General features: G+C 37.8%; 1 protein-coding gene across 1 annotated transcript in view; it reads left to right on the forward strand.

Moving 5' to 3' along the window:
* VPS13C (vacuolar protein sorting 13 homolog C) overlaps window positions 1-23,665 on the forward strand; it is a gene marked incomplete at its 5' end in the record, with an annotated part of 87,107 nt that overhangs the window by 15,314 nt on the left and 48,128 nt on the right. Inside the window, 25 exons of the mRNA XM_080626498.1 lie at window positions 452-511; window positions 1,256-1,336; window positions 4,575-4,632; window positions 4,958-5,085; window positions 5,986-6,092; window positions 6,669-6,840; window positions 7,352-7,414; window positions 8,570-8,705; window positions 9,263-9,357; window positions 13,575-13,717; window positions 14,474-14,666; window positions 14,835-14,949; window positions 15,176-15,312; window positions 16,007-16,133; window positions 16,778-16,895; window positions 17,333-17,462; window positions 17,837-17,912; window positions 18,824-18,963; window positions 19,535-19,688; window positions 20,130-20,206; window positions 20,367-20,426; window positions 20,870-21,023; window positions 21,626-21,742; window positions 22,981-23,084; window positions 23,388-23,555. Coding sequence (XP_080482624.1) covers window positions 452-511; window positions 1,256-1,336; window positions 4,575-4,632; window positions 4,958-5,085; window positions 5,986-6,092; window positions 6,669-6,840; window positions 7,352-7,414; window positions 8,570-8,705; window positions 9,263-9,357; window positions 13,575-13,717; window positions 14,474-14,666; window positions 14,835-14,949; window positions 15,176-15,312; window positions 16,007-16,133; window positions 16,778-16,895; window positions 17,333-17,462; window positions 17,837-17,912; window positions 18,824-18,963; window positions 19,535-19,688; window positions 20,130-20,206; window positions 20,367-20,426; window positions 20,870-21,023; window positions 21,626-21,742; window positions 22,981-23,084; window positions 23,388-23,555 — 2,913 coding nt within the window. The remainder of the gene's footprint in view (window positions 1-451; window positions 512-1,255; window positions 1,337-4,574; window positions 4,633-4,957; window positions 5,086-5,985; window positions 6,093-6,668; window positions 6,841-7,351; window positions 7,415-8,569; window positions 8,706-9,262; window positions 9,358-13,574; window positions 13,718-14,473; window positions 14,667-14,834; window positions 14,950-15,175; window positions 15,313-16,006; window positions 16,134-16,777; window positions 16,896-17,332; window positions 17,463-17,836; window positions 17,913-18,823; window positions 18,964-19,534; window positions 19,689-20,129; window positions 20,207-20,366; window positions 20,427-20,869; window positions 21,024-21,625; window positions 21,743-22,980; window positions 23,085-23,387; window positions 23,556-23,665) is intronic.

The following is a 23,665-nucleotide window of genomic DNA, read 5'->3' on the forward strand; positions in this document are numbered from 1 at the left end:
TTTATTCATGCCTGAAGTTTGTGCTAGCAGAAGAGATGATGATTGCAGAACATCACACTTCCTGAGACCACTGATTTGTTCTTATAGTCCGTAAAATTATCTGTACAATTCAGTATGTTTATTTCATAGGGCAGGTTATTTCCAGGCCTAATAAATATGTTGGAGCAAACATTACGTCATGATGATAAAGAATAAGGTATTTTGCCAAGTTGAGAAACGGAGGGAGAAAATTTCAGCTAACCCTTCTTTTCCTTAGATGTTAAGGATGCTATGGGTAGGATCAGAAGTTGAAAATCAAAGTAAATGGTCAGATTTTATATTGGATTTTCACTTAAGTGTATACGGTCTAGAGAAATCAAAGTAGTGCACTCTGTGCCTGAAAGCAGAGAATAAAACCACACATACATTAAATAAGAAGCAAAGCATGACTTTTATCACTTTGAAATTTTAGACAACAAATGAGAACTGGACACCTTCTATCCTGAATGAAGCTGCAAAAATAATATACAAGGTAATGTTGTTTGGTATTGGTTTTTTTCCTACACAAGTACAACTGATCTTGGACAGCAGTAATCTGGGGTTCTACATAACAATTGGAAAAGTAGTTTGCTTTGTGTATTTTCCCGGTTTTCCAAATTTTGCTGTGTGTTCAAACAGAAGTAGAGCACAAATAACTGGCTTTTTGTAAGGCATAACTTTCAAGTCCATGGTTTAAATAATTTCCCTTGAATGCAAACTTTGATCCCCTCATTAAATGTCTTATACAGCACATCTGCATGGTAAATGTGATTTCAAATAGGTTGGCAAGTTGCCATTTTCTCCTTTAGTTTGTATGCCTAATGTATTTGGGATTCTTGTATCTAAGCAGTCTCTCTGTTCTCGCTGCCCCCCAAATCCAAAGGAGTATGCAAAGATCTAAGAAATTATTGGAATGATATAAGAAACGTTTAATAGTCTTGGTTTTTTGGTTTTCTTTACTAGGCTAATGTTGGGTTTGTGCACCCTTGCCTCTGTAATCCTGAGTTGTATTTATGAGATGTGCATGAACTTATGTGCATTAAGAACCTGATTTTTAGCAATTCAATTTTCACTTTAAAAATAGTATTATAAGGTTAAATACATCTCACTGCTAATGGTGGATTTGTTGTCTGGTCTGCTTTCATTTGATTTCTGTTTTCATGAATGGAAAGCTGATTTCCTAGAATGGGTTGAATACTGAGTGTGGAATCTGTTGCATGTTTTCTTTCCTGCACAGCTTTTGTGCCTGGACAGCCTCAGCGCTTACTGGAACATACACAGCAGAATGTATTATCATGGCTCCCGTGAAGAAATACTGGTAACGTAGAAGAAAATGCACTGAACAGTACTATATTCTGTAGTTGTTGTAGTATCACAAGTACACCATACTTACGATGAAGATGAGGCAGCATAAGGGCAGTGAGGGGTAAATCAAGACAGAATGAGAGGTGAATATCTTAAAATGGGAATTACAGGGAAAGAATAAAATCAGGTTTGTGAGTGGGGGCTTTCTAGGGGCTATGTCTACCTTTGTTTTCCTTATTCATTCATGTTTTGAGTTGCTGTTGGCTAGATGAGTAGTGGAATACTGCAACTTGTAATAATTCAAGTACGTGGAGTACTTGTTTTGCTTTCATTTCATTGGTGTGTTACTTGTGAAGTCTTACTTTCCCAGAAAAGAAACTGTGAACTTGGGCAGTTTGAATAGGACAATTATATAGACATAAATTGTGGCTGTGAGCACACATTCTGTACAACTGAAGGACTTGTGTCCTTCAAGCTGAGGACTTGTGAGTTGCAAAAGCACCATTACTGTTAAAAACTTTATTTCAGATGGCTACTTCATCCATTTGGTTAGGGAAGACATTTTTAGGTAATGGGAAATGTGGTTATTCTAATGAGCTTTTGGGTAGTGCACTACTGAACATCTTAGGTTCTGAAAGAAAACCTTAGAATGAATTAGAAAACAACTCATTGGCTTGGAATAGCAGACATCGGATTACTGCTGTTAGTTTGTCTGCATCTATTATCTGCATTCTATTTCTGGTGTGAATAAGAGCTCTCTGCAAAAATGCCACATTTTTGACCCTTTATGTTTGTAAAGGTTATATAGGTGTTCTGTGTGTTCTTGTACAACACTGCCTGTTTCCTTTTTTCTGTTGTGTTCATTTTTACAGATATCTTTCATTTTTGTTTTATTCCCTGCTTAAAAAATATACACGTAACCTGATGAGCTTGTTACTAGGGAGGGTTGAATCAAAACTGTGAAGTGTTTAAAACCAGCCAGAATCTTATCTGTTAAGTGGAACTTGAAACTGAAGTCCTTTTATTTTTGTTCTGGTTCCTCTTTTAGGGCACTATTAACTGTCTCAAAATTGGGGCGTTATATTCACTGTATGTAGAAGGTAACTGTGCATATGGTGATTCTTCTTCCTGTCTGCAGTCTCTTGGTTTGTTCTTTAAATCTTCAGAGGACTTCCACTTCTGTCTTTTTATTTTAGCAGAAATGCTTACATTTTTTTTAATAATAGCCAAGCTACTTCAGCTACAGGAGCCTTCAGAGTTACCTGTCTGTGGATGTTTTCTCTGTTGCATCTCAGTCTGAAGTGAAGTGTAAACACAAACCAATACGCATTTTGAACAGACAGCAGTAAAAATCTTAGTCTTTCAAATGTCACTCCAGCACTGTTAGAAAGATCCTTTGTCAATCAGTCCTTGATGTGCTTGTGTACAGATGGCTTTGTGGGCTTACTTCGTGTTGTCTGACACGTTAGATCTCAGCACCTTTCATAGACACTTCAATTTACTATTGAATAAGCTGCAAGTGAAGAATGCTGGTGGAGTTTTGTTGAACTTGTTTTGTGTGTCAGGAAGTACTGCTTTCTATTCCATCATTGAGCAAGTTTTTAACAAGTTCTTCCTGAAAGAATTGGGAATTTTGCCCTCTCGGACTGTAAAATGCAGTTGCCTGTTTCTAAAGCCTGTGGCTTGTCCGGCATGTAAACTTTTCTGAGTGCTGAGGCAGAGCAATTCCAGTGTAGCAAACAGTATTCTGACCATTTATTGACTTGAAGCATCTCACCACTTACAGTTTTTCTAGTTCTTGAAATCCTTAGCAATTTTGGTGCTGTATACTAGTATCACTTTGCATACTGGCATCATCTCCATTGTTTGGTTTGGGGTTTTTTTGCATCTTTTGACTGTTTCATGACTTAGTTAATTTTTTTCGGTTGTGATCGGTCATCTTTGTGTCCTTGTGCCTAAAAGAGGAAGAGAAGGAGAGCAGGAATAATCTCAGAAAACATCTGATAAGATTTGAAGAAGCACAGGGGAAGAATGGAGTTTGTCATAAGCATAAGATTACTTGTGTACATCTTCTTTGCCACTTGTTAAGTCTTCGCTGCTTCAGAACTTTAAAACCAATGCAGGAACTGAACAGATGACAAATAACATGTCTCATTTAGTAAACGTCTATTAAATGCCTGAATACATAGAATAATTTTAAGCAGCATTATCAGGAAATCAAATTTATTGTAGCTAACTGGACTATGTTATAGTAGAGAATAAACTGTGTAACTCTGTAGCGTCTATCACTTTCATGCAACAGTCTTCATATTTAAATAACATGAGTATATGGCTGGTTTTGGGAGTAGCTGTTTTATATGAGTCTCATTGGAATTTAGGTTTTATTAATGTAGATCAGCAGACAGGAAACAGGTTGAAATACCAGTATTTTGAACGAGAAAGTGTACCTTTTTATAAAAGACAAGCCAGATTTTAAATAAGGAAGTGGGGTAAGGATTAGATCAAAGAAATTTGTAGTTAGAAAATATTTCCTTGTAAAAGCAACTCTTAATATTGATAGTCTTTGTAAAACATAATGGGAACAACCACTTCATCTGCCTTTATGTAATAGGTAATATGGATGTTTTCTTAATAGCAGGCATCCTGTTCTAAGTGATTGTGCCATTGCAATTCTGAAACTAGATAAAATGTTTGGGCATGAATATAGCATTCCCAATAAACTCTGAAGAGTTATAGTTTCAGAGAGACCTCATTCTGAATTAAGACTCAGGTCTAGCATGACATTTGTCAGGTCTCTTGGGCTGTTCTGATATTTTCCTAACTACTTTTTGTCAATATTTTCTCTTGTACCTGCAGATAGCAGAAGGCTCAAGTGGCCTCCTTACGTGTTTAAAATGAGGAAGGGTAGAATTTGATTAGATAGTCCTGATACCTTCAAGGAGCTTAAAAACAAACATTTGCTCTATCATGTACATGTGAGCTACTTTTCTAAATGAACATGTATTTGTTGTTACTGCAAAATTCAGAAGTTGAATACGGACTGTCTTCTTCATAGAAGAAAGAGTCCTTTTTAATCAGGTGTATTTAAACCCTTGACTCTTAAGTGCTTATTCTATAAAAGTTTTCACATTTACAGGCAAGAGGCCGTTGCAAAATACATGTGAACTTAAGCTGGTCTGCTCAAACCTTAGAGAACTGTAAATGAGTAATGCTCTTTAGCAATTGCTAGACAGTATCACATTCCTTTACAGGATCAGCTGAAAAGAGGAATTCCATGTAGTGGTAACCAGCCTCAAGACTACCAGTATAGTAAGTAAGCTAGGAATATGAGTGAGTTTAAACTGTTCTGAGCATGTTAGTGTACTAACAGCCTGACCTGATCATGCAGGCATGCTCATACTAACTTTATTTTACAAAAGCCTAAGCATAACAGAATGCATTAGAGCTTGTCTGCTTTCTGACTGCTGCTGAGCTATCTCAAGTTTTAGGAAAAGTTGCATCCTGATTCTGTGGGTCTTGGGCATACACATTATCAGTAGAAAGTGGTTGATACATCAGTGGAAATAAGTACTTGAAGATTGCTTCCCCATTTTATTGTAAGCAGAAAATGAATCTCTTTTTTTTTTTCTTCAAGTTTTTAGACCAATATCAGCCTCTGCTAGACTGTATATCAACCCATATGCAGAAGTAGAACTGAAAACTCCAAAGCTTGATTGTAATGTAGAAGTACAGAGAATTGTCATTGAATTCACAAAGCCACAGGTAAGTTGTCTTTGTATCCAGCTTACTTTGTATCTTTGTATCAGAGTCTGTGATAAAGTGTAGGACTTCTTTTGTTGGAAAGCCACCTTCTTCAAGAATTTTCTGCTTATGTGCAGGTAGAGTGTCTAAACTATTTAGCAATAACTATGGGGAAAAGTGTAGGTTCATTTTCCCTTTGTGTAACAGTTACTTCATGGTGCTAGATCATGATGCTCTGACCCTGTTATTTGTGAACCCTCTGAGGACCACCTGATCTGTATTCAGCTCTTTCCATACCATTCCTTTCACATAGAGAACAGGATCATTCTTCTGACTAGCCCTTATCTGATAAACCTACACCATTATAACTGCAGAGATGGCAAGATACAAGCAAGGGTGGAATGAATGGAGTATATTGGCTTTGCTGACAAAGCCTGCTGAAGTATGAAGGTACTCATTTGGATAGCTCTCCAGCAGTGTTAGTGATTTCATTTATTCAGTAATAATTTCCAGTTAATTTGCTAGATAGCTTTTTAGCCCTTATTGATGTCAGAGTGTAATTCGAGTTCAGAACAGTACCAATAAATTTATCTAATGAAGAGGTAATTCTGAAACTGGGGAAACTGTGTATTGACAAATAAAGAGGATAGGATTGGTTTGAGAAAGCCTGAGACTTTACACTCAGCAGCCTAACAGAAATACAAATTAGTTTTGTTATTCAAGGAAGCCAGAAGTTCTGGCGATGGTGTCCTTTGAGAGCAATGAGTATAGTTGGTCCACCTTTGCATACTAATGAAAATGCATAGGCTTGAATTTCTGTGTAGCTTGGGGGCTACTGAAGACCATGGTGTATATGTACTTTAAGTGCTGCGTGCAACAAAATCTGAACTTCTGCTAAGAAACTTGTTTTTCTGTGCTCAGTATCTCAGCATGATAGACCTTCTGGAGTCCATAGATTACATGGTTCGCAATGCACCGTACAGAAGATTTAGGCCGAATGTATGTCTACATAAAAATGCCAGAGAATGGTAAGCTGTGTATGTTCATGCATTCTTTGAGAGATGCTGATGCTGGAGTCCTCTGCAGTCTCTTCATTCTCCTTTGTGGTTAAATATAGTTTTAAAATGAGATTCTGTATAGCATTATAACTTTCACAGAGCTTTGCTTAGCCAAAAATGTTCTCTTCCACAAAAGGCTTGTGGAAGAAAACGTGTTAAAGAACCGAGTGATGAAAATCTGACTTGGAACATGTATGTCAACTGTAATTTTTAAAGTTTTGGGCTGATAGACTTTGTCATGGATTTTTTTTCCCTAAATGTTAACTGATGCTGGTTATCAAAGTCCCTGAGTGATCTTAATGTTGTTACAGCCCAAATTTGTAAACATGCAGAAGTCAAAAGAGCATGCAGATTTATAGGGCCTCATGAGTTCGATATAGGCACTCAGTCCGCTATTCAAAAGTGATGTTGAAATCATTAAACCATTTGTCTTCCCCAAATGACAAGTGATAAAGTGTTGGCGTATTAAAAAGCTGTCTCTGCCATGTTTCAAGTTGTAATGCACAGTGAAATGGTAAGTTGCTTACAAGTGTGGAATTGTTGTAGGTGGAAATATGCAGGCAACAGTGTTCTTGAAGTTCACATCAGAAGGCATACTCGAATGTGGTCATGGAGTAACATAAAACAGCATAGGCAGCTTCTGAAGAGTTACAAAAATATGTACAAGAACAAGCTGACGCAGAGTAAACTGTCAGAAGAAACACAGAGGCAAATTCAGGTATGTGTTTTTTTCCCATTGGTGTCACTGCACCAGCTACTAGGAGAAAACCTAACTGTTACATCTGAAACCAGGACATTTGAAGAAAATATATTTTGGTCCCTCTATAAAATAATTATTTAAATATACATGACAGTAATCAAGGTTGGTGATTTTACAATAGCAAGAATTCTGAGGAATTACCATTTTAATCTGAAGCTGAGTGTAGCTTATTGTGGAAAGAACGAAAACACTGATAAAATATCATTTAAATGCTCTTTGTTTGTGGATTGATGAACACAAACACATTTAATGAAATGCAAGATTAAACTGTTTTTAAAAAAGGTAGATTAGACTGCCTAAAGTAAGGTTTCATCTTCTAGTGAACTGCTGGGAGGGGACTATACCCTTGAAAGAAAGGAGCAGGTCTAGAAAGAAACTGGAGTGTAAATACAAAGGAGCTACTAGAGAATTTGTAATGGTGACCCTTTCTTAAATGTGTTTGAGGCAAACGATTTCGTCATTTTTACAGGACCTAGAAAGAAAACTTGATGTCTTCAATATAATCTTAGCAAGACAACAAGCACAAGTTGAGGTAAGAAATAATTTTTGGCCAATAATACTATAGCACTTCAAATACGATGGTTTTGTCATGAAAAAATTTGTGCTGATGAGTATGATAGGATGGAGAGGTGGGAAGGCAAGTTTCCTATCCTTTCAGGAGAAGAAGAAATAATTTTTCAAATTGAAAACCAGTTCTAAAAACTTACCAGTGTGTGTGCTCAGTGTTACTGCTACCCACTTTGTAGTGTCAGGTAATTGTCGAAGGGTGATGATTTAAGGATTATCTTCTTTCTTTGACTTCTGTTATTTTGGCACTGGTTCTACAGCTGTTCAAGATCAAGCGTGTAGAGCTGTTCCCGTCCTACCTACACCTTTAGATACTCCTTTTAGGGGCAGACAATCTAATTGAAAGACAGCTCTGTGAGAACTGTTAAAAGGCAGATCAAATCTCTAGCTGCATTCTATTTTGGCAATAATTTGTGGCACTTAACAGGGGGTTGCATGTTATAGCATCATGAAAAGTGTTGTATCTGCAGTTGGGATTAAAACCATGTAGCATACTGAAGGCAAGCTCAGAATAGCCGGCTTGTGAGAAGCATGCTACTGGTGGCTATTTTCCTAACATGAAAATTAACCTCTGTAGTTGCATCATATAATTACTGTTCACACCGGTGTAGCCTCTGTATTTGTCTACACATCTGGAAGGTATGTGAAATGAAAAAATAATAGTGATTTTCCTTATTTTTGAGATGTTTTTGGTCATGCCTTGATTTTTAAAATGCAAAGCAAATGTCTGCATACTAATTAAAAGTTCTAAACACTTGCAATGGTACAGGATCAGTCTTTAGGTTTGTTACTACAAGATTTAATTGAATTGCTTCTTAAATGCTGTCTTTTCATGTTGTTACTGACTTTTTTGTAGCCTAAGTGCTAGTGAAATGTGTAGGAAAAAAAGCCATCCAAAGTTAAAGTAACACATGCTTGTTTCCACACATGTATGCATGCGCATGCCTCCATCCCTCATCTTCCTTTTGCTTCTGTCTGGTGAGTTATAGTGCTTTTCATCTCTTACAGGGTGATGGTGCTGTCCATCGGTTAAATGTTCAACGTGTGTAAATACATGCATTATTTAAATCAAAACAAAATATATAGTAATTAATTATCTAATCTAATGTCTGGTTTGTAGACAATAAGGTCAGGACAAAAACTACTGAAGAAGAAAACCACTGAAGCAGAAAAAAAAGGTGGAGGATGGTTTAGTGGTTTCTGGAGTAAAAAAGAATCTAGGAAAAAGGAAGATGAAGAATCACCTGTTCCTGAAAGTAGGTGTAGACTATAATGCATTCTATAGAGACATGAAGTTTTTACATAAATATATTAAGAAGAAAGTTATAGTATGTTTTGGTTCCTACTGTGCAGAAGGAGAGAGTATGGCAATGCAGTATTGATCCATTTTATAGTTTTACTTACTGTTAATGAATATTGAACTGGCAAATAAGACATACTTCTGAAACAGCCATTAGCTTTTTCAGAACCTTGGTAAGGGGAAGAGTATGGCTGTAGTGTCACAGGCAGTGGGTGGAATACTGTATTCTGCTGACTTGCTGCCTGGACCAGAGATTTGTTCTAATAGTACTCCTCAAAGCTATTTTCATCACTGGGAGTTATGGGTACCTTTTGTAATCTAAATTATGTTGATATCTGTGCTATGTATGTAATGCCATATACAAAGACTTCTGTGTAAATTGTTTCACAATATGAATCTTACTGCAATGTGAAGAATCAAAGACATGTCAGCAGTAGAGAACAAATGGGAGGAAAAATCCTTAGCATTAGGAATTAAAGGGCAAATTTTTGAGTCTTTTTTGTTTTATTTTAGCTATTGATGACCTAATGACACCAGAAGAGAAAGCGAAGCTTTTCACTGCTATTGGATATAGTGACAGCTCCTATCGCCTTTCCTTACCAAAGCAGGTAAGCAACTTATAGGAATGGTTAAAAAAACCCCCCACAAACTGAAAAAACAACCCCATGCTTCCAAACTAAAAAACCAAAACCATAAACACCTTCTACTGCATGTTAGCCTTAAGATAAGCAGTAGACTGTGTGTCAGTGCAAGTCACACCTTGCACAAAGAAGATAAAAAACAGTTATTCAGAAAACACAAAGAATGGCAAACATTTTCTTTGTGGTTTTCTGCTGGGTGCATGACCCTGATCTAGAGTGCTTTAGAAGTAACAGACTGAATGGAATACCTATTTGCAACTTGGAAGAACATAAAAAAAGCTAACTGTAAATGAAATAAAGGTTCCATGTTAGCTTTTTCATTGTATCTGTTTCTTGCTACATGTTGTGGTGAAAACTAAGTAATTTGATTTTGATAATTGAATAGTTGCTGTTCATATGAAGGTGAAAACCAGCTTGTGATTTGCTCGTATTTGACCCAATGTTTGTACTTTTAGGGTTGCTTTTTTTAGAAGGATCATGTTATGCTTCTCTTTAAATGTTTTTCCTAATGAAAAGTATGAGGAGATTTCAGTAGTACTTCTACTACACACAGGAAAGCATAAAATTAAAACAGGATATTTGAGACAGATAGTTTTTGGCTTGTTAAGCAAAGGAATAAAAGATAAAGCTTTACAAGTATAGTGTTCTTAAGAGGGTTATAGGACAACTAAGAAAATGTGAAATGATAAGGTTTTTCTCGGTAGACTTATTTTCTGTGAGCACTCTTACACGTGTCTTCAATCTTAACACGACTGGTGGTTCTGCTTTAAGCTGGTCACCACTCACAGAAGCCCTTAGTAAAGACTATTTCCTTCAAGGAGGATGTTTTCTCTTCTTACCACAGGCCTCCCTACCCCCCAACTCAACACTCCAACTTTCCAGTCTTACATATTTTTGTTAAATTTAATTGTTAAGGGCTTACGTGTGCCTTAAATAGGGAAGTTCAGAATTGTTTGAGTGACAACAAGGAGGCCTGTGCAGTATTGTATATTCCTGTCGGTTTGAAAAGAGAAGAGCAGTAGCTGCATCTCTTGCTAACAACGAAGAGAAACAACCTGAACAGTGCCCAGTACTGGTGCCTTTCTTTTTAAAGTCTATTTCACACTTTCCTTGCATTCCTGTGTAGAAAAACTTCAATTTTTAATTTGGATAAATTTAGTGTGAAAGTGCCTTCATCTCTCAGAGTACCCTTAAGAAAGATGCAGACTTCAAAGGCTGATAGGAAGCTGCTGATTGACAGTTACAAAATGCTACATGTGTCAGGAAGGCAGAATCCGGTCTTGAAAAGGTCAAGATAAGACATTCAGCAGCAAGAACAACAAAGGCATATATGCAGTGTCTTCTCAAATCATAGAATCACAGAGTAGTTAGGGTTGGAAAGGACCTTGAGATCATCTAGTTCCAACCCCCCTGCCATGGGCAAGGACACCTCACACTAAACCATGCCACCCAAGGCCTCATCCAACCTGGCCTTGAACACCGCCAAGGATGGAGCATTCACAACCTTCCTGGGCAACCCATTCCAGTGCCTCACCACCCTCACAGTAAAGAATTTCTTGCTTATATTCAATCTAAACTTCCCCTGTTTAAGTTTGAACCCGTTACCCCTTGTCCTGTCACTACGGTCCCTGATGAAGAGTCCATCCCCAGCATCCTTGTAGGCCCCCTTCAGATACTGGAAGGCTGCTATGAGGTCTCCACGCAGCCTTCTCTTCTCCAGGCTGAACAGCCCCAACTTTCTCAGCCTGTCCTCATACGGGAGGTGCTCCAGTCCCCTGATCATCCTCGTGGCCCTCCTCTGGACTTGTTCCAACAGTTCCATGTCCTTTTTATGTTGGGGACACCAGAACTGCACACAATACTCCAAGTAAGGTCTCACGAGAGCAGAGTAGAGAGGCAGGATCACCTCCTTCGACCTGCTGGTCACGTTCCTTTTGATGCAGCCCAGGATACGGTTGGCTTTCTGGGCTGCGAGTGCACACTGAAGCCGGCTCATGTTCATTTTCTCATCGACCAACACCCCCAAGTCCTTCTCCGCAGGGCTGCTCTGAATCTACTTCGCCCAACCTGTAGCTGTCCCTGGGATTGCTCCGACCCAGGTGCAGGACCTTGCACTTGGCATGGTTAAACTTCATCAGGTTGGCATCAGCCCACCTCACAAGCATGTCGAGGTCCCTCTGGATGGCATCCCTTCCCTCCGGCATATCAACCGAACCACACAGCTTGGTGCCATCGGCAAACTTGCTGAGGGCGCACTCAATCCCACTGTCCATGTCACCGACAAAGATGTTGAACAAGACCGGTCCCAACACCAATCCCTGAGGGACACCACTTGTTACCGGTCTCCAGCCAGACAATCGAGCCATTGACCACAACTCTTTGCATGCGGCCATCCAGTCAGTTCTTTATCCACCGAGTGGTCCACCCATCAAATTGATGTCTCTCCAATTTAGAGACAAGGATGTCATGTGGGACAGTGTCAAAGGCTTTGCACAAGTCCAGGTAGATGATGTCAACTGCTCTGCCCCTGTCCATCAGTTTCGTAGCCCCATCATAGAAGGCCACCAAATTGGTCAGGCAGGATTTCCCCTTAGTGAAGCCATGCTGGCTGTCACCAAGCACCTCCTTGTTTTTCATGTGCCTTAGCATGCCTTCCAGGAGAATCTGCTCCAAGATTTTGCCAGGCACAGAGGTGAGACTGGCTGGTCTGTAATTCCCCAGGTCATCCATTTTCCCCTTCTTAAAAATGAGGGTTATATTTCCCTTTTTCCAGTCCTTGGGAACTTCACCTGACTGCCATGATTTTTCAAATATGATGGCCAGTGGCTTAGCAACTTCATTTACTAGCTCCTTCAGGACCCGAGGATGGATTTTGTCAGGTCCCATGGACTTGTGTACATTTAGGTTTTTAAGATGGTCTTGAACCAGATCCTCTCCTACAGTGGGCCTAGGGTCTTCATTCTTCCAGTCCCCGCGTCCGCCTTCCAAGACTTGGGTGGTGCCGTCAGAGCCTTTGCCAGTGAAGACCGAGGCAAAGAAGTCATTAAGAACCTCAGCCTTCTCCAGATACTGGGTAGCCAGTTCTCCCGATAGCTTCTGGAGGGAGCCTACGTTGTCCCTAGTCTGTCTTTATTCGCTACGTACCTACAGAATCCCTTCCTGTTATCCTTAACATCCCTAGCCAAGTTCAATTCTAACTGGGCCTTAGCCTTCCTCACCTGGTCCCTAGCTTCCCGGACAGCATCCCTGTATTCTTCCCAGGCCGCCTGTCCCTGCTTCCACCTTCTGTAAGCCTCTTTTTTTCCTTTGAATTTTCCTGAGCAGCTCCTTATCCATCCAGGGAGGTCTCCTGGCCCTCCTGCTGCACTTCCTTCTAGTTGGGATGCAACACTCCTGAGCTTCTAGCAGGTGATCCTTGAATAACAACCAGCAGTCTTGGGACCCCTGCCCTCTTGGGCTATATCCCATGGAACCTTACTAAGCAGGTTCCTGAAGAGGCCAAAGTCTGCTCTCTTGAAGTCCAGGGCAGTGAGCTTGCTGCACGCTCTTCTCACTGTCCCGAGGATCTCGAATTCCACCATCTTGTGATCGCTGCATCCAAGGCTGCCCTGGAGTGACACATTTCCAACGAGCCCTTCCCTGTTGGTGAGCATGAGGTCAAGCATGGCACCTCTCCTTGTCAGCTCCTCTATTACTTGCAGAAGGAAGTTGTCTTCCACACAATTGAGGAACCTCCTGGGTTGCTTGTGCCTGGCCGTACTGTTGCTCCAACAGATGTCAGGGTGATTGAAGTCCCCCATGAGAACAAGGGCCTGCGAGCGTGAAATGGAGTTATTTGAAGGGATTATGATGACTTTGTTGATCTTGCAGACTCTTTACTGAGTGTAGTTTAGCTATGCTTGCTTCGATGGTTTAAAAGAAAACTTCCCTGAATCCTGAAGAGATACAGACTAGATCTGATCTGCATTTGTTGAAATACTATGTTTTATGTTAAAGAAATGATTGGTAAGGTTTGAAAGAAAGTGAAGACTATACTTCATTTCCTACGTAAAGATATGTTTCTTAGCATTGTCAACTGGAATAGCTTTAAATACTACATTTTGTTAGATTTGTTGAAATTAGAAGTTCAGAAAGTTATTCATATCAGGATGTCTAATGTCAATTTTCTCTGTCCTTCTCACTAGTATGTTGCCCATGTTGTGACGCTGAAGCTGCTAAGCACTTCTCTTACAATTAAAGAAGACAAGAATGTGGCAGAAACTCTGAAAGTCCAGATAATTGATCTGAGTACCAAAATATCACAGCGCCCAGGAGCACAAGCCATTAAGTAATTGGATTGGAATTTTCTTTTTTGTAGAAACATCTCCTTCCTCCACTCCTGACTTCTAAAATCTTTTCTTGGGTAGTGTTTTTGTTCTGTATTGACTTTTTTAAATTTATGGGCATTCAGCAATTGCACTCTGAAAAGTTACAGTCAATAATTTGGTGAGTAACATAGAATGGAATGAAGAAAGGAATGCTACTTGTTAGTCTTCATAAACAATAATAAGCTGTTTCTTGAATCCACATGTTGAAGTGCTGCGTATTACTTTTGGGAAGTGATACCTATGCAGTGTGAAATGGTCTGGCTAACAAACTCCAGCCAAGCTACTGAATGTGTTGCTTACTTCCTACAGAAATGAAAAGCTATGTCTATGTGTTGTGAGTAGGAGATAAACCAGCATGTAGGAGTCCTTCCTGTGTGTTGAGAGCGGGCACACCAGAAATGTTGAACACAAATTATTGGATTATGCAGTCAATGATTAAGATTTTCAGTGTCTGAAAAATGAGTCTGTGCAGTTTTCATGCTTTCATTTGCAGTTACTTCGTCTTCTGGCTTTTTGCATAAGGTCACCAGCTCAGCTGCTGACTCTTGAAATATACTCACCTCCCATTTATTTATCCAATTTCTGAACTGTGTGATTAGTCCTGTGAAGCTACTCATGTTTGGCTTTATCAAAGGTTTTCTCATCTTGCTTGTCTTTCCTAGATGGAGCTGTGTTCTGTATTCTCATAAATATATTTAACTATTCATCTTTTGTAGGGTTGAAGCAAAGCTGGAAAACTGGTATGTTACAGGCCTGAGACAAGAAAACATTGTACCATCTCTTGTGGCTTCCATAGGGGATAGCAAGTCTTCTTTGCTTAAGATAGAGTTTGATGTTAACCCTGAAGATAGTACTGCTGACCAGAGGCTTACTATTGAATCACAGGCTGTGGAAATAAAATATGATGCAGTGAGTAGTAACTGAAACTCTTACCTCTTTTTCTCATTCTCATTTCTCTGCTGTTATTCTTACTCTGTTACTATCTGGTTTTGAATGTTTACCATGTGACATCTGTGTATATTGATAATTCTTCTCTTCTCTTTTCTTTTTTTTTTTTTCCCTCTTTTTTGTTGAAAGAAAACAATAAATGCAATGGTAGAATTCTTTCAGACAAGTAAGGGAATGGATCTTGAAAGATTAACATCAGCCACATTAATGAAACTGGAAGAAATAAAGGAAAGAACTGCTACAGGTAAGATAATAACAAACCTCACCTGAGGTGAACCCTTGAATGTCTTAAAATGTTTCAGTTGGAGTGTTAGTGGATGTTCTTGAGTTTAGTGAGAAATCAGTAGACTTGCAGGAGTAAGTCTTCTCAAGATGTGTTATCTTTCAGATAGATATCTCTTTATATGTTGCCTGACACAAATGCTTCACTTGAGCATTTCAATTTTAATGTCCTTTCCTTTTTATTTAAGGATTAGTTCATATTATTGAAATGCGGAAAGTCCTTGAATTGAAGATTAATCTGAAACCTTCCTACCTTGTGGTTCCACAGACGGGTTTCTACCATGAAAAATCAGATTTGCTGATTTTGGACTTTGGTACATTTCAGGTATCTAAATGACATCTCTTAAAAGTTTACAGGAAGTATATAGTATTTTCTCTTAACATAGCTGTCATCTGAAGCTATCTTGTTTTCAAAAAGCAAAGATGATAAACTGTGTGAATGTGGTTTTAACTTATTATATACTTCTTACCAAATAAATTTGGGTCAGCAATTTGGTCAGTGTTCAGAGCATTGATCAAATGTTTGTCTTTGACATACTTGTACTAGTAAATCTCCCCAGGAAACATTTTCATTTTGTAATCATGATTGTAATACCTTATCATTGAATATCTTCTATTTATTCAGCTAAACACATGAACATTTGTTTTCTTTATTGTAAAATACCATTTTTTTGTATCAAGAAAAGAGAACAGAATTTTTCCTTTGGAGCTTGAAAGTTGAAAAATGTCAATAATTTAGCTTGATTTTAGGTGACTGATTAAACATTTATTTTAGTTGTACTCAAGCAGTAAAGCTTGTGAACAAAAAAAGAGAACTTTTGCATAACTTGAATTAAGTTGATTGATAAAAGTGACAGAAAAAGAAATCTTATTCTTGATAAGTGTGAGGTGAACCAAGATTGTTTCTGTGTAGTAATCTAAATGTCTGTCATGAACTCCTGTAAATCACCTTTTTCATCTTTACTAGAATTAATGGTATGTTTTTAGACTTAATATTATCTTGTCTTTTTTGTGTTTAGCTGAACAGCATTAATCAAGGCAGTAGCCAAGCCTCTACCTTTTCATCTTTAGAGGAGATTATGGATAAAGCTTATGACAAGTTTGATGTGGAAATCAAAAATGTGCAACTTCTTTTTGGAAGAACAGGTAACAAATAACGTAGTTGCGGTTTAGTCAAAAGGTGGGGAAAGCCAACCTGCTTGTAATAAGTATTTTTTTTTTTAAAGAAAAAGGCGAACTAGAGCTGGTACTTAACTGAAAGATAGATTTTAATACACATGCCTGGCATTAAACTGTGAAAAATCATTGATTTATCTTCAGACAGCAGCTTGTTTTTTGTTTGGACTTGAGTATCACCTCTTTACTTTGACGCCAGCAAGCAGCGTAAATGGATTGAGCTACTATATTTTCAGTCCTAAGCACAATACAGCTAAAATTGTCCTTAATACTTCATTTGGACTTCAGTTTGTGCAGTCAACAAAATGCTAGGTTACTGATTTATATTTAGATATATGTGTATTGATTTTTTTTTTTTTGGGTTCTATGTTAAAATACATCTTTTAGTGTAGAATTGGCCTTTAGGGCGCTAAGGTGATATAGTGTTAAGAACTACTGAAAGTGGGATTCAGAAGCTGTTACAATACTTTACCCCAATTGTTCTAGGTTTCTGTAGTTGGTGAGTGGGTTCTTTATCCTTTCTTAGTGATGCCATTTGATTACTTTAATTATACCTTAATTACAGCAATTAGCAAGCAGTATTTTATTTGTCTAAATTTACTGAACATTTGCAGGTGAAGACTGGAAGAAGGCTCGTTTTCAACATCCATCAACTTTGCACATATTACAGCCTATGGATATCCATGTACAGTTGGCAAAATCAATGGTGGAAAGAGATACCAGGATGGCAAGGTAATATATTAATGTTAAAAGGATTTCTTTTTAATTACTGTGTACTGGAGAGGGGCTTTTTACAAGGGTCTGTAGGGACAGGAGAAGGGGGAATGGCTTTAACCTGGCAGAGGGGAGATTTAGATGAGATCTTAGGCAGAAGCTCTTCCCTGTGAGAGTGGTGAGCACCCTGGCACAAGGTGCCCAGAGAAGCTGTGGCTGTCCCATCCCTGGCAGTGTTCAAGGCCAGGTTGGATGGGGCTTTGAGCAACCTGCTCTAGTGGAAGGTGTCCCTGCCTGTGGCAGGGGGTTGGAACTCGGTGCACTTTAAGGTACCTTCCAACAAACCATTCTAGGATTCTATATGATGAGTATAGATATTGTTAAGATTTGCATCAAGGATTCGTATTTGTCTGGTGTTGAATGAGTTGTTTGGTTTTGTTTTCTTGTTTTTAAAGGTTTAAAGTATCAGGAGGACTTCCTTTGGTGCATGTCAGACTCTCTGACCAGAAAATCAAGGCAATTTTTGATCTGATTGATAGTATTCCATTGCCTCAGAAATCATCTGTGTCAATCCCAAGCACAAAAGTAAGCTAACTGTAACTAAGAAAACTGGAATAAAAAAATGACATCACTAAAGTGATCATTGTAAATGCGAATTCCTGCTAATGGCTGTGGTCTTCTTCACTTGAAATAAGAGATGTTGCCCAGCTAATTTAGGCGAAGTGTCTTCATTATGACTTACAATCTATAGGTGCTGGGCTTATTCAAACAAGTGTAGCTTAGCCTTTGTCGTTGTCATGCTGGTTTCAATATAAGTATTGGCAAAAGTGACCTTTCTAAGTAATATGGGGAGGCAAGATTAAAGATACATCATCAGTGAAAAATATGACTGGACATGCCAAGTTATTCAGAGTGTAAAATAGTGATTTTTTTATTCTTCTTTTTTCCTCTCCCTCTAGGTACCGGCTATTCCCACAATTTCTGTTGGTAAAGGTTTACTTCATACACCCCAGTTGTTAGCAGAAATGGTCTCAGGTAAGAAGCTACTGATATGTCTTTGTAGAAGTAGAAGGCCATAACTTATGGCGTAGCTAACATTTTCAGGCTGCTATTGATCTTATAGCATGTTATAAGGAAGGAGAGATGAGCATGATTCATCATCTCTCATTTCAAGTGTGTAAGAAGATTTGATTAAGATGCTGATGTTACCTTTTTAAAAAGCAAGAGAACCAACCCCTTTTGGGGATTAATTAGTATTATGCATAAGCAATGTCTACAAATGTAAGCTATTAATAACTGTATTAGGATGTCATTAGCAAACCAATTTAAATACTCAGTTATCATGAGGCGTCTTTTTAGCAGAGTGTATTGAGGAACCTGTTTTTTCAAAATTGATTTAAATCCAAAAATGAACTTAATCAAATACTAATCTGCTGCTGCCACTCCAGGGCACATAGTTTGGGTCGGGCACATAAAAAAGGTGAATAACATGTCTAAAGGGATGTGTGCAATTGCATTAAGCAGTTAAGATGTGGCAAAAATAGTCTGTTACAAATATTATGTGTCCTGTCCTGAGTGTTTTGCGATAGAAAAGCTGTCTTCTTTCTGAAAATGTATTGACGCTATGGATCTGAGCATTTACTTCCGTGACTGTTTGAGAGAACTTTCCTATAGTGGAATCTGGAGAAATCTGTTTCCTGGGGCTTACTTTATAACTGGTTTTCCTTACCTATTTGTCTTGCATGTCTAATGATATAGCTATACTCCTTCATTTTCTTAATAGGGCTTTAATTTTCTTCAGTTTTCATCCAGTGGGTAAGAAAGTGGTAAAGATCTTAACTGTATTAGGTTTACAATGCTCATACAGTTAGGAAAAAAAGGGTAGGATATTTACCCCTGTTTATGGGCATAAAGTTTACTAAGGAGGAAATACTTCTTTTCTGTAGACTCTGAAGAAGAATATTTTGATTTTGAGGAAGGCTCTGAACCAACTGACGAGTCACTAAGTAAAGGAGAAAAGATAAGAAATGAGGAGACTGCTAAAGAGGAACTGATAGATCTTCAGTTGAAGTTTGAAATTAAAGAGGCAAGTCTCTTGAATTCTATTTTTACCTTCTACATAAGAATACTTAAAAAAAAATCCCCAACCCAGAATTCTGTTGCCAGTGTTCTTCAGATGTAGCGGATGCGAAAACATAGCCACTAAACAAAAAAACCCCGTGTATTCGTACAGATGTACTTCTGTGGGTTATTTATATGTGGTATGCATATGACTTATTTTTTATATATGGCATGTATATAAGTAAACATATACCTAGTTCATCTGGGTGTATGCATAAAAAAAGCCCAAAACCTTTTACTGGAGAATTCTTGGTAGAAAATAATAGTACCGAGTCGTAATTTGGGGGTGGGTGGTGGGAAATTTGCACTGGAAGAACAAAGTAGATACCCACTTGCAAAGAGCAAATCTCCAAATATTTCTATGTTGTTTCTATCTACCATCAATCACTTTTTTTTTTTTGCTATTTTTACCCTTGAACTCTGCAATAAAAATAGCAGTTCCAGTAAAGCAGGCAAGGCAATATTTTTTTTCCTCTTTTTTATTGTTAAACTACATGTGAAAAGATGGCATTAACTATGTATTTCTTGCTCGTCAGGTTTTAGTAGAACTCACCAGGCAGAAGAAAACTGAGGAAACAGTACTTGTATTTGATGTAATGCACCTTGGGACAGAAGCTACTGTCAGAACCTATAATTTAGCAGGTGTATCGTATTTAAAGAAAATAAGCTTGGATTACTATGAAATTGGAGGTACTAAGCAATGGGAGAGAACTGTACTTGTGTGTTTGTGTGTGTCAGTCTGAAACTGGCTCTTCTGTCTCTTGTGCTCACTGAAATCTAAATGTGATTCTAGTTTTCTGGTGACAGTATTGTCCATTGGCAGCGCTTGTCCTATTGGTACACAGCTCATGAGCTCTGGAATCCCACCATGATTCTTACTAGATAAATAAATAGCTTAATTTTAAATAAATAGCACTCCATCCAAATTGCTCTATCTTTCGATGGAGAAAGGGGTACAGACTTGCCATTTTGGACTTAACAAAGAGAAACAGGCATTCATATTTGGTGGTGCAGTGCATTTTAAGATATGGTACTGAAAGTTAATCCCTATCTTCAAGGCACAAATTCTTTGGTTCTCTGAAAGAACAGGAATTACCCTAATTCTTGTGTATTTCATGTGGTATGTTACAGGTAAAAAAGCACCCATTCATCTAATTAGCTCCTCAGATAAAGCTGGCTTAGACCTCCTTAAGGTGGAATATATCAAGGTATACGTACAGCTTCTTACATTTATTTGTAAAGCACTTGCATATATTATAAAGTCTTAAACCTACAATTCAGAGATAGTGGATTGTTTTGAATCTTCTGAAGAGCACAGTGACTGGTTGGAGTTAATATTAACCTACATGCAAATTATTATTTTCACAGGCTGACAGAAATGGACCACACTTTCAGACTACTTTTGACAACACTGAACAGATGATTCGAGTGAGTGCTTTCAGATTTTACTGCCTATTTTCTTTTTGTTTGCTTGCTTGCCAAGGAAGGATCAAGAATGTGGTTTTTTTTTGGCGTTCCTATTCCCTCTGGCTTTGCAGCAGGGATGTTTCAAGAGTTAAAAATACTTGACAGTTTTTATACAACTTAATATAAAAGCAGTATGTTAGTTGATTTCTTAACTACGATGAAGAACTGTTTAGCTGGTTCATGTAGTTAAAATTCGAACTAATGTAAGAATGCATCTTATGCATATGAGATGAAGTTCAAATGCTGAGTATAGGAAAATCAACAAGGGTCCAGAAGTCTTTCCATGTACTGTCAAATCTGTTTGTATTGTGAATTCCACATAATCAGCACTTTGTTGCCTAACTTGAACTCTTATACTTTTAAGTTATATTTTTTTGTCATATGGAGTCTTGTGTTTTCAACAGGTAGCTTTTTCATCATTGAACCTTCTACTGCATACAGAGGCCCTTATGTCTGCTGTCAGTTTTCTAACAGCTGTTGGTCCATCAGGCAGTGGAAGCAGTGGAGACATACCAACTAAAGACAAAAAGCAAGAAGATGACACAAGATTGAAGAAAGGTAGTCATGTTTGTCAAAATGGTGGTTCTGAAAAGATATATATCTGTTACATGCTGTCAAAATGATCAAATCCAGAGAAAGCTAATTAGCTTTGTAGTGTAGGCTGAAGATCAAAGCTCATGTTAATGTGGCTTATCAGGCTGGAGTATAGCTAGCTACTGGGTAGATATAGATAACCTAAAAAAAATCCCCACTACTGTGAAACTATTGAGTTATTAATCTAATGTTCAAAATAATTATACTGTGCTATTTAATTCCTCTTAACCCAGCAATTACCCTGAATTTAAAAGGAGTAGAATTGTTCCAGTAGAGAGCTAGATGGGAGTCATACCAGACATAGAATTACAAGCAAGTGCTGACATATTGTGCTCTTATCAATAGAGTTGCCTTCAAAGGAAGAGTTGTTGCTCTAAGATGGGATCTTACAGAGTTAGTCATGGTAATGGTGGTGAAAGAAACTATAGGACACAAAACTAAGTCATCTGGATGATGCCGCAAAAACCCTAAACCAAAACATCCCTCACATACTCTTAGGAATTTAAATTTTAAGTGAAAATATTCATTCTATGTACACTGAAAATCCCCCCCTCTCTCATTTCTAGTGGCTAGACCTTCCAAGGATAAAGATATCTTTGACTTCAAGCTTTTTGCCAAGCTGGATGCATTCTGTTTAAGTATTTGTGATGAAAAAAAGAACATTGCAGAAATCAAGATACAAGGTATTGAATTCTTAGTTAGTAATAACTAATTTGGTAGTTTAGTTTCAAAGCAACTGATAATAATTAGGCTAAACATATTTAAGGTATAAATTTTCAGCATATAACTCTGTACAACTAACATTTAGTTGTTAGTTGTACCAACATGGCTTGTGGTATTGTTTTCAAAGTCACTCCCGTAGTGTGTCATAATGGTTTGGCCTCCAGCTAGAGAAGCATGATAAATCATCCTTCAGGTAATCTCCTTCATGTTTTGAAGGAGTTGGATTATGAGTGACTTTTCATGTTGTACTGAGCTTTGGGTATTTTTCTACTATGCCTGAATTATTTAGGGTAAGAAACTCCTTAAAACTGCTTACTTTGGTTTTGTACTCCTAGGGCTTGTTTAGGTTTCTTGTTCTGTTTCTGTTTCTTTTTTTATACCCCTCAGTGAGGTATAAATATTAAAGAATTTGTGATATACAAGAATATGTAATCCAGTTTATTAAAAGTTTTCTGCTTGTGCCCATCTCTAATTCATATGATGTATTCACACAAGATTTTGTATGCAGAAGGGTTGTATTCAAATACACTACAGTAACATCTTTTCTTATTAAACAAAATAATCTCAGTAATTAATTCAGTAGCTTGATTATTAAGAGATGAACTATTGTTTGAATATTTTTCTGTGTCTTTCCAGACACGATTGATACTGAGCCAATATCTGTATTTGAAATATTTCTGTTTTGTTTTGTTCCCAGCTATGGTGTGGCTGCATTTTCAAAGCTTAATGACACCATAGTGGATGCACTTGGGTTTGAGCTCTAGATAATATACTTGTCTTCTGTGTCTGAGTGATAAAATGCAGAAAGTCTGTTTCCAGAACTGAACTTAGAATGCTTTATTCAGGTAGTTGGGGGATTACTTCTGATTATTCTGACTTGGATACAGAGAAACTAAAATGCCTTGGGTCAGATAGAGCTCTTTTATTTACAGTCCCTTCAGAAAGGCATGTGGTAACTGAATTAATTAATTTGATAACTGAGAAAAGAATCAAGTGTGCTTAGGTATTTGTTGTGGGTTTTTAAAAAAACATTTCTTGAATTTAGCAAACTATTAAAAAAAAGTTTATTAATTTAGTGCAATGTATAATTTCCATAATTTTTCTCACCTCCACTACTGGTGTGGTGTGTGTGCCCAGTCTGAAAATGAGGGTTACTTCTGTTATGGGATACTACCGTTTCTCTCTTGATGCTTTACAGGTCTTGATTCGTCTCTTCTCCTTCAGTCAAGTTACACTGTATTCTTTGCCCGACTAAAGGACATAATTGTCACAGATGTTGATTCAAGGACTCTTCATAAAAAAGTACTCAACTACAAGATATTAAGTTTTACTTGATTCTTGGTTAGTTTTGTGTGTATAAAAGTGAAATGTAATACATATTCTTATTCCACTCTTTTTGAAACATTGATTTGCCATTAATACCTCTTTTCAAATCAGATAGATGGTAAAGCATAGGTTTTCATATTACAAGAATGGGTGCCCCAAAAGATTGAAAAAAAATGAATCTAATATGCATCTGTTAGGCTGATGATATCTTTAGCTCTTATGTTAAGTCCCATTTTAGAAGCTGCTGATGGCTAGTAGGTACTGTTTCTCTCTTTCTAGGCTGTGTCAATAGTAGGAGATGAAGTTTTCAGTTTCAATCTGACACTAGATCCATATGCCACAGAGGGAGAAGCTTACACTGACATGTCCAAAGTGGATGGTACCGTATCTTTGAAAGTGGGCTGTATTCAGATAGTGTTCCTTCACAAATTTCTCATGTCTCTTTTGGTAAGGTTTTTTTTTCTTACTTTGTATGTTCCTGCTCAAATTAGTTGTCCTGGGTTCAGCAGTAGCAGTCATTTTTCTCCTTCTTAGTAGCTGGTGCAGACCCAGGACAT

This window comes from Psittacula echo, assembly GCF_963264785.1.
Source record: "Psittacula echo genome assembly, chromosome: 10".
Classification (NCBI taxonomy): domain Eukaryota; kingdom Metazoa; phylum Chordata; class Aves; order Psittaciformes; family Psittacidae; genus Psittacula; species Psittacula echo.